Source organism: Vanellus vanellus, assembly GCF_965231255.1.
Source record: "Vanellus vanellus genome assembly, contig: HAP1_SCAFFOLD_76, whole genome shotgun sequence".
Taxonomy (NCBI): Eukaryota; Metazoa; Chordata; class Aves; order Charadriiformes; family Charadriidae; genus Vanellus; species Vanellus vanellus.
In genome coordinates, this window is record NW_028127111.1 from 669,260 (window position 1) to 679,209 (window position 9,950).

The 9,950-nt window shown below is 52.3% G+C and overlaps 1 protein-coding gene across 1 annotated transcript; it reads right to left on the minus strand.

Annotated features, from left to right (window-relative positions):
- Nucleotides 1–8,755: 8,755 nt before the first annotated feature.
- Nucleotides 8,756–9,745, minus strand: LOC309685503 (olfactory receptor 14A16-like; the record flags this gene model as incomplete). The annotated part of the gene is made up of 1 exon (XM_082501264.1): nucleotides 8,756–9,745. One exon carries the CDS (start codon nucleotides 9,743–9,745, stop codon nucleotides 8,756–8,758), a length of 990 nt encoding a protein of 329 aa, XP_082357390.1.
- Nucleotides 9,746–9,950: the final 205 nt, after the last annotated feature.

Sequence of the window (9,950 nt, forward strand, 5' to 3'; positions counted from 1 at the left end):
CTTCATAGCAGAGATGCTCTAATCCTCTGATCATCTTAGTCAGCCTCTTCGGGACCCGCTTCTTCTTATGGACACAGTATTCCAGGTGGGGTCTCCCAAGAGAGGAGAAGAGGGGAAGAGTCACCTCCCTCGACCTGCTGCCCATACTTCTTTTGATACAGCCCAGGATATGGTTAGGTTTCTGGGCTGCAAGTGCACATTGCTGTCTCTTGTTGAGCTTCTTAACTACCAACAGCCCTAAGTCCTCCTCAGGGCTGTCCTCAGTCCATTCTCCGCCCGGCCTGGATTTGTGCTTGGGATCGCCGTGACCCACGTGCAGGACCTTGCCCTTGGCCTTGTTGAACTTCATGAGGTTGGCATGGGCATACCTCTCCAGACTGTCCAGGTCCCTCTGGATGGCATCACTCCCCTCCAGCACATCAACTGCACCACACAGCTTGGTGGTGTCGGACAACTTGCTGAGGGTGCACTCAATCCCATTTTCCATGTCAATAACTGTGATGAAACAGGAATCACAGAATCACGGAGTTTTCAGAGTTGGAAGGGACCTCTAGAGATCATCTAGTCCAACTCCCCTGCTAAAGCAGGATTGCCCAGAACACATTACTCAGGACTGCATCCAGGCGGGTCTTGAAAATCTGCAGAGAAGGGGACTCCACAACCTCCCTGGGCAGCCTGTGCCAGTGCTCTGTCACCCTCACCGTAAAGAAGTTTTTCCGTGTATTTGAACAGAATTTCCTATGTTCTAACTTGTGCCCGTTACCCCTCGTCCTGTCACTGGGGACCCCTGGAAAGAGCCTGGCTCCATCCTCCTTCAACCCACCCTTTAGATACTTGTATGCCATAACAAGGTCTCCCCTCAGCCTTCTCTTCTCCAGGCTAAAGACTCCCAGCTCTCTCAGCCTTTCCTCATAAGGGAGATGCTCCAAGCCCTTAATCATCTTAGTTGCCCTTCGCTGGACTCGCTCCAGCAGTTTCCTGTCCCTCTTGAACTGGGGAGCCCAAAACTGGACACACTATTCCAGTTGTGGCCTCACCAGTGCAGAGTAGAGGGGGAGAATGACCTCCCTCGACCTATTGGCCACACTCTTCCCTATGCAGCCCAGGATTCCATTGGCCTTTTTGGCAACAAGGGCACATTGCTGAGCCATGGATAATTTACTGTCTACCACAACCCCCAGATCCTTCTCCTCAGAGCTACTTCCCAGCAGGTCAGCCCCTAACCTATACTGGTGCCCAGCATTCTTCCTCCCCAGGTGCAGGACCTTGCACTTGGTTTTGTTGAACCTCATTAGGTTCTTCTCTGCCCAGCTCTCCAGCCTGTCCAGGTCACGCTGGATGGCAGCACAGCCCTCTGGGGTGTCAGCCACCCCACCCAGTTTGGTATCATCAGCAAACTTGCTGAGGATACACTCTGTCCCCTCATCCAGGTCATTAATGAATATATTAAACAAAATTGGACCGAGTATTGACCCCTGGGGGACACCACTGGTTACAGGCCTCCAACTAGACTCTGTGCCGCTGATCACCACCCTCTGAGTTCTGTCCCGCAGCCAACTCTCAATCCACCTCACTGTCACCTCATCTAGTCCATACTTCCTCAGCTACCTAATGAGGATGTCATGGGAGACAGTGTCAAAAGCCTTGCTAAAGTCAAGGTAGATGACATCCACGACTTTCCCCTCATCCAGCCAACCAGTTATAACATCATAGAAAGCTATCAGATTGGTCAAGCATGATTTACCCTTGGTAAATCCATGTTGACCACTTCCAATAACTTCCTGTTCCTCAACGTGTTTGGAGATGACATCCAGAATGAGTCGCTCCATTACCTTCCCAGGGACAGAGGTGAGACTAACTGGTTTGTAGTTCCCTGGGTCCTCCTTCTTGCCTTTTTTGAAGATTGGAGTGATGTCGGCCTTCCTCCAGTCCTCAGGCACCTCTCCTGTTCTCCATGACCGTTCAAAGACGACGGAGAGTGGTCTAGCAATAACATCCGCCAGCTCTCTCAGCACGCGCAGATGCATGCCATCAGGGCCCTTGGACTTGTGAATGTCCAGCTTGGCCAAGTGGTCTCTGACACGGTCCTCCTCAACTGAGGGAAAATCTTCCTCTCTCCAGACCTTCCCCTTTGTCTTCAGAGTATGGGATTCATGAGGGACAGCTTTAGCAGTGAAGACCGAAGAAAAGAAGGCATTCAGTAACTCTGCCTTCTCTGCGTCCTCCACCACTAGGGCACCTGTCTCATTCACCAGTGGGCCTACATTTTCCCTAGTCTTCCTTTTTCTATTGATATATTCAAAGAACCTTTTCTTATTGTCTTTAACTGCAGTGGCCAAGCTGAGTTCTGATTGAGCTTTGGCCCTTCTCATTTTCCCCCTACGTAGCTTTGTTATATCTTGATAGTCCTCATAAGTTGCCAACCCCCTTTTCCAGAGAATGTAAACTTTTCTTTTTTTCCTGAGGTCCAGCCAAAGTTCTCTATTTAGCCAGGCTGGTCGTCTTCCCCGTCTGCTCGTTTTTCGAGACAAGGGGATGGCCTTCTCCTGTGCTTTTAAGAGCACCTGCTTGAAGTATGCCCAGCCTTCCTGGGCACCTTTGCTCTTCAAAACTGCCTCCCAAGGGACACTCTCGACCATGCTCCTAAACAGGCTAAAGTCTGCCCTTCGGAAATCCAAGGTGGCAGTTCTGCTGGCTCCCCGCCTTACGTGATCAAGAATTGAAAATTCTATCATTTTGTGATCACTCTGCCCAAGGCGACCTCCAACCTTTACATCCCCCACAAGACCTTCTCTGTTAACAAACAGTAGGTCCAGTAGTGCACTTCCCCTAGTTGGTTCCTTCACCAGCTGTGTTAGGAAGTTGTCTTCCACACACTCCAGGAACCTCCATGACTGTTCCCTCTCTGCTGCATTGTATTTCCAGCAGACGTCTGGGAAGTTGAAGTCCCCCACAAGAACAAGGGCAGATGATTGTGAGACCTCTGCCAGCTGCTTGTAGAATACTTCATCGGCTTCTACATCCTGATTAGGAGGTCTATAACAAACTCCCATCACGATGTCTGCCTTATTGGCCTTCCCCTTAATTCTTATCCATACACATTCAGTGTTGTCATCCACACTGTTAAGTTCCAGACATTTCAACCTCAGAAAGTTTTCCAGGGAAAGCCAGTGCAGAAATTCCCCTGTGCCAGACTAGAGGCAAAGAACAAGCCAGGTGATTGGGTTCTAAGACAAGCCTGAGTCCTAAGCTCAAATGTCCATGCAAGCATGGGGCACCGCCCTATACTGAACTTCCCATTTTACTCCTTGGGTAAGTGCTACCCATTCTGCCCTGGGACAGAGCCTGCGGGGACAACACAGGCTGTGGAGAAGCTTTGCATCCCTGCTTCAAACCCACCATCTCCTCCCCACCCTCTCCTCCCCTTGCATTTTGAATCATCTTAATTTGGGGGGTCATCATCGTCACTAGAAGTATTGGAGAGAGACTGATGGGAAATGATAGGTATAAACACACGGAAGGATTTGGCTGAAGAGCCCATTAGACTGCTGAAAGACAAGGGCGGGCTTCTAACTCTCAAGCAGCACCTGGGTAGTTGAGAAGGATCAGACTGAGCGAGCAGTAAGGGGAAGGGGAAACTGGAGAGCAATGGGAAGGACATCGGTCCGGATGGTCTGCTGAGAAGGTGCCTTTAGACCTGGTCATTTTGTCAGGACAGGTGGAAAGCGTCAGGAGATTAAATACACAGGAGCATGGGCAAAGTCCTGCAAGGCAAGTCCATGGGAAGGCCAAGATTTCTTCTCCTGCGATTAAAACACTTCCTGGAAATTCCCATTCTGGCACAGTGGGAAAGAATTGACATTTTACAAAAAAGATACCATCATCTCAGCTGGTGAAAAGGTGCTCATGTGTTTTGAGAAGTTGCAAGCTGTTCCTGGCAGAGTTCAGCTCTCTGACCGCAGACATCCAGGGCCACATGTAGAGGTCCTGGTGTAGCTGAGGTGTTGGTCTGGGACAGGCCAATGTCACACATGACCTGCAGGAGACCAGAGCCCCTTGGGAGCTGCTGATAGAGGGTGTCAGGGCACCTGCACGGGCACCAGGCGTCTGTGTCCCTGTGACTGAAGACATCTGTGTTTGTGTAGCTGCACCCACCCAGGCTCTGAAGATCCCTGTCTGTCCTAGTTTGAGGTAAAACAGAACCATTTTTCTGTTCAGTAATTATACTTGCCAGTGAAGTCTCTTCTAACTAGCTGCACTCTCTGAAATTAACGGCTCCTTCTTCAGACTGTGTCTGTTTCCAGAGTCACAATACCGCAATGGTGTGCAGAGAGGCTCTCGCTTACGCTCATTGCTATAACAGCCAAGGGCAGCTCACTTGGTTATGTGCCACGTTGGAGGGTCAAAAGCAGAAGAGCGTAGAGGGGTCCCACCTGTGGGGAAGAGCGGACAGGACAGGTGACCCCAAACTGACCAACAGGATCTTCCACCCCATCTGCCCCATGCTCAGTGTAAAAGCTGAGTGGTCAGAGGGTCAGCCCTCTTTCTGCAATGGCCGACGTCTGAGGAGGACTCTGTCCATCTGCCTTTGACCCCGATCCATGTGTTCCTGAATCCAGATCCGGAATCCAGTTCCCGTCCACCACTGAGTCCATTCTGGGCCTTTCCCAGTGCCTGACGATGATGTCATCATCATCCAGAGAGCTCAATACACTTTACATACAGTGTATCTATAACAGTATTTCCTTTTTAATTATTATTATATTATTAATATTTTCACGAAAGTAGTTTAGTTTTTAAACCCAAGTGTCTCTTTCTCTGTCGCCCTCCTCTCCTTGGAGACAGAGGTGGTGGAGAGCGTCTGTTTTTCCTTTCAGAGCCCAGTGCGGCCCAAACCACAACACACCCTCACAACTGGCATTCAGGCCATGTGCCTTCTGCTGGCCTATCAAGGACTCAGGCAGGAGATGGCCACAGAGCAAACCTCCCCCATGAACAGGGGCGAGTGGCCAGTGCTGGAAGGAGCTGAGGGGAGAGGCTGGGGGTGACGAATGCCCTGGGCACCTTCCCAGTCTGCCCATGGCACCGAGGGCACAGACCGGCCTCCTCTCTCCTGCACCCGCATGTCTCAGCTCCCTGCCACGAGACCGGGCTCTGCACCACACACTCCAGTGGGTGTGTGTCCTCTCCCGGGCACGTCCAAGGCCAGCCCAGCCCCTCCCAGGCTCTCCCCAACTCCCCTGCCCTCTCCCCAGCCCAGCCCCGCAAAGCAGCCCCCTCTGGGCTGGCCCCATGGCCGTGCCCGCCACAGGGTGCTGCAGAGCTCTGGCTGCTCCCCCCACAGCCACAGCCCCTCTGAAGGGCACAGCAGCTGCTGGGGAACAGAGAGGGCTCTCAGCCTCCCCATCAGCCCCGGGGCTGGAGGCTGCATGTGGCAGGAGGACATGGAGGTCCGTGAACCTGCAGGAGCCCTGATCTCGGGTCCAGCAGGTGCCCACAACAGGCTGCCTCTGCCCCCTCAGTTCCAGCCCCTCTCCCCAGGCCGGCACAAGAGTCCTGCTCCAGAGACGGAGCAGCCTGCCCCGAGTGGGTGCTGCAGAAAGAGCTTTCTCCTTCTCATGGGTTCCTCCCTGCAGGCACAGAAGTGCTCCCTTGCTCTTCCCCCTGGACACCCCTTCTCCCCAGAGATCCTTTCCCCAGGTGGACATTCCTGGTTCCCACCCTGTGATCCCTGCATGGCCCTGAGCTGGTGGTGCTGCTGTGCAGAGGGAGGGGGCTGTGGTGCCCTGGGGCCATGAGGTGAGCCTGCACTGGCCATGCTGGTCAGGGTGGGCAGCAGACCCAGCCAGAAAGGGATGACTGCTGCTGAGCCCCGTTCCATCTCCCCTCCTGGCTCAGGAAGAGAGGACAGGGCTGAGCAGGACCAAAGGGTGTCTCCAATGGCGCAAAGGACAGGACAGGGCTGCACTAGATCCAGCCCTTGAGGCTTTCTGAGAGGGTGTCCTGAACTGCTCTCCAGTCTTATGTCCCTTTTCCTACTGGGTCCTCACAACCTGTCATTGCTTTCAAGTTTCCTTCTTAGCCCATGGGCTCCACAGGTTGCCATTTTCAACCTTGGACGGTCACTCATTTTATGAGGTGCCGCTCACTGCCCACCCAGACTCACGCACTGTCCCGGAAGATCCCCTGAGCTCTCCTGGTAGTGCCTGATTCCTCATCTTTCATCAGCCCCACTGCAGGTGGGACAGCACCGGGCAAATAAGTCAAAGACCAGTTGCTGTCTGAGCGGACATGTGCAAGCATGAAGGGAGGTCTTCACCCAGTCCTTGGTTCCTCACAGATCCCCCTGGCACTCTGAGCCTGTCCCCCTAAATCCATCAAGGTCTCAAGAAGAGAAACGGTTCTTTGAGGGAGCAGTTCCCTGGGTGCATTCCTGACACCAGCTTTGGAAGAGGCATTCAGCCTTTGGGCCCTCCCTTAAGAAACCATTTTGATTATGGTGGTTCCTGCACAGAGACCAGCTCTGGTAAACAAGGCTGAACCTCCAAGGGGCAGCTGGGCATTTGCCTCTTGAACCCCTCTTGCATGCTGGGGCCCAGCTCCAGGGGAGATGTGAAGATGCAGAAGTTGATACAACTAATTTTCTGCTGGATTCTTTATTAAGCTAGTCTAAACAAGGAGCTTCGATCTAGCTCAGGTGCAGTCCTGTTCAATATATTCATCAATGACATGGGTGAAGGGATAGAGTGTACCATTAGCAAGTTTGCTGATGACACAAAACTGGAAGAGGTAGCTGACATGCCAGAAGGTGGTGCCACCATACAGTGTGACCTGGCCAGGCTGGAGATGATACCAAGATCATTTTGCCGATGATACCAAGCTGTTTGGTGAGGTAGACACGCAGGAGGGGAGGGATGCCATCCAGAGGGACCTGGACAGGCTGGAGAGGTGGGCCCAAGCCAACCTCATGCAGTTCAACAATGCCAAGTGCAAGGTCTTACATCTGGGTCGGGCAGTCCCAAGCACAAATACAGGCTCGGCGGGGAATGGCTGGAGAGCAGCCCTGAGGAGAAGGACCTGGGGGTGCTGATTGACAAGAAGCACAACATGAGCCAGCAGTGTGCGATCACAGCCCAGAAGGCCAACTGTATCCTGGGTTGCATCAGAAGAAGTGTGGCCAGCAGGTCAAAGGAGGTGATTCTGCCCCTCTACTCCACTCTGGTGAGACCCCACCTGGAGTACTGCATCCAGCTCTGGAGTCCCCAACATAAGAAGGACATGGACCTGCTGGAGCATGTCCAGAGGAGAGCCACGAGGATGATCGGAGGGCTGGAGCACCTCTCCTATGAGGAGAGGCTGAAAGAGTTGGGGCTCTTCAGTCTGGAGAAGAGAAGGCTCCGGGGAGATCGTATTGCAGCCTTCCAGTACCTAAAGGGGACCTACAGGAGAGCTGGGGAAGGACTTTTTACTAGGGCATGTAGCGATAGGAAGAGGGGGAAAGGCTTTAAACTGGAAGAGGGCAGGTTCAGATTAAACATTAGGAAGAAGTTTTTCACTCTGAGGGTTGTAAAGCACTGGAACAGGTTGCCCCAAGAGGTTGTTGAGGCCCCACCCCTGGAGGTGTTCAAGGCCAGGCTGGACGTGGCCTTGGGCAACCTGGTCTGGTGGGAGGTGTCCCTGCCTATGGCAGGGGGGTTGGAACTCAATGATCTTCAAGGTCCTTTCCAACCTAAACCATTCTATGATTCTATGATTCTATGATTCTATGAGAGTTGGGCAGAGAGAAACCTTATGAAGTTCAACAAGGGCAAGTGTAGGGTACTGAGCTTGGGGAGGAACAACCTCATGCACCAGTACAGGTTAGGGGCTGACCTGCTGGAGAGCAGCTGTGTGGAAAGGGACCTGGGAATCCTGGTGAACAACAGGATGACCTTGAGCCAGCAATGTGCCAATGGCATCCTGGGGGGCATCAAGCAGAGTGTGGCCAGCAGGTCGAGGGAGGTCTTCCTTCCCCTCTACTCTGCCCTGGTGAGGCCGCATCTGGAGTACTGTGTCCAGTGCTGGGCTCCCCAGTTCAAGAAGGACAGGGAACTGCTGGAGACAGTCCAGCAAAGGGCTAACAAGGTGATCAGGGGACTGGAGCAACTTTCTCATGAGGAAAAGCTGAGGGACTTGGGGCTTTTTTTGTCTGGAGAAAAGAAGACTGAGGGGGGATCTTATTAATGCGTATAAATAGTTAAATGGAGGGTGCCAGGGAGATGGGAACAGTCTTTGTTCAGTGGTGCCCAGGGACAGGACAAGAGGTAATGGGCACAAACATGAACGTAGGAAGCTCCATCTTAACATGAGGAGAAACTTCTTTCCTTTGAGGGTGGCAGAGCACTGGCACAGGCTGCCCAGAGAGGTGGGGGAGTCTCCCACTCTGGAGACATTCCAAACCCGCCTGGAAGCCGTCCTGTGCCACTGCTGTAGGTGCCCCTGCTCTGGCAGTGGAGTTAGACTAGATGCTCTCCAGAGGTCCCTTCCAACCCTGACCATTCTGTGATTCTGTGATCCTTATGCACATGAGGTCTTTGGGTCCAGGAAAAGAAAAAAAAAAAAAAAAAAAAAACAACAAAAAAAACAAGCATGAGAACAAGAACAGTAACATCAAGGTATATAATAAAAAAACAGAATGAAAAAAAAAAAAAAAAACAAAACAAAACAATAAAACAATAAGAAAAGCAGTAAGGTAAAATGCACAATTGAAGAAAAGTTAGTCCTGGTCTTTGCTGTAATACTGTGGGAGCCCTTGTGGGATAATGGGCACCATATTAATTGTGAGTAGATTGTATTGCAATAATTTGTACAGGGCATCCTTGATTTCCTTGTTCCTCATGCTGTAGATGAGGGGGTTCACTGCTGGAGGCACCACCGAGTACAGAAATGACACAAGAAGATCCAGGGGTGGGGAGGAGATGGAGGTGGGCTTCAGGTGAGCAAATACAGCAGTGCTGATAAACAGGGAGACCACGGCCAAGTGAGGGAGGCACGTGGAAAAGGCTTTGTGCCGTCCCTGCTCAGAGGGCATCCTCAGCACCGCCCTGAAGATCTGCACATAGGACACCACAATGAAAACAAAACACCCAAAACCTAAGAAAGAACTTAATACAAGAAGCCCAACTTCCCTGAGGTAGGAGTGTGAGCAGGAGAGCTTGAGGATGTGGGGGATTTCACAGAAGAACTGGTCCACGGCATTGCCCTGGCAGAGGGGCAGTGAAAATGTATTGGCCGTGTGCAGCACAGCATTGAGGAACCCACTGCCCCAGGCAGCTGCTGCCATGCGGACACAAGCTCTGCTGCCCAGGAGGGTCCCGTAGTGCAGGGGATGGCAGATGGCAACGTAGCGGTCATAGGCCATGACTGTGAGAAGAGAAAACTCTGCTCCAAGAAGGAAGAAAAGCATAAAAACCTGTGCAGCACATCCTACGTAGGAGATGGCCCTGGTGTTCCAGAGGGAATTGGCCATGGCTTTGGGGACAATGGTGGAGATGGAGCCCAGGTCCAGAAGGGAGAGGTTGAGGAGGAAGAAATACATGGGGGTGTGGAGGCGGTGGTCGCAGGTGATGGCGGTGATGATGAGGCCGTTTCCCAGGAGGGCAGCCAGGTAGATGCCCAGGAAGAGCCCGAAGGTCAAGAGCTGCAGCTCCCGTGTGTCTGCGAACTCCATGAGGAGGAAGTGGGTGATGGAGCTGCTGTTGGACATTAGTTATTTCTTTTATGGGGGCTCTGTTAAAGGAAGGAAAAGACAGGAAAAAATCAGGACAGAATTCTATGAGCCCATATACTCCATTTTTCATAGATATCACCCCCAGTTGAAATGCATTTTTTATCTCTGGGTGGTGCTGGCTGAGTGTGGTGTGAGGAGCAGCACCTCTGCCCCTGTGCTGCTGAGGAGTCAGCCCTGCTCT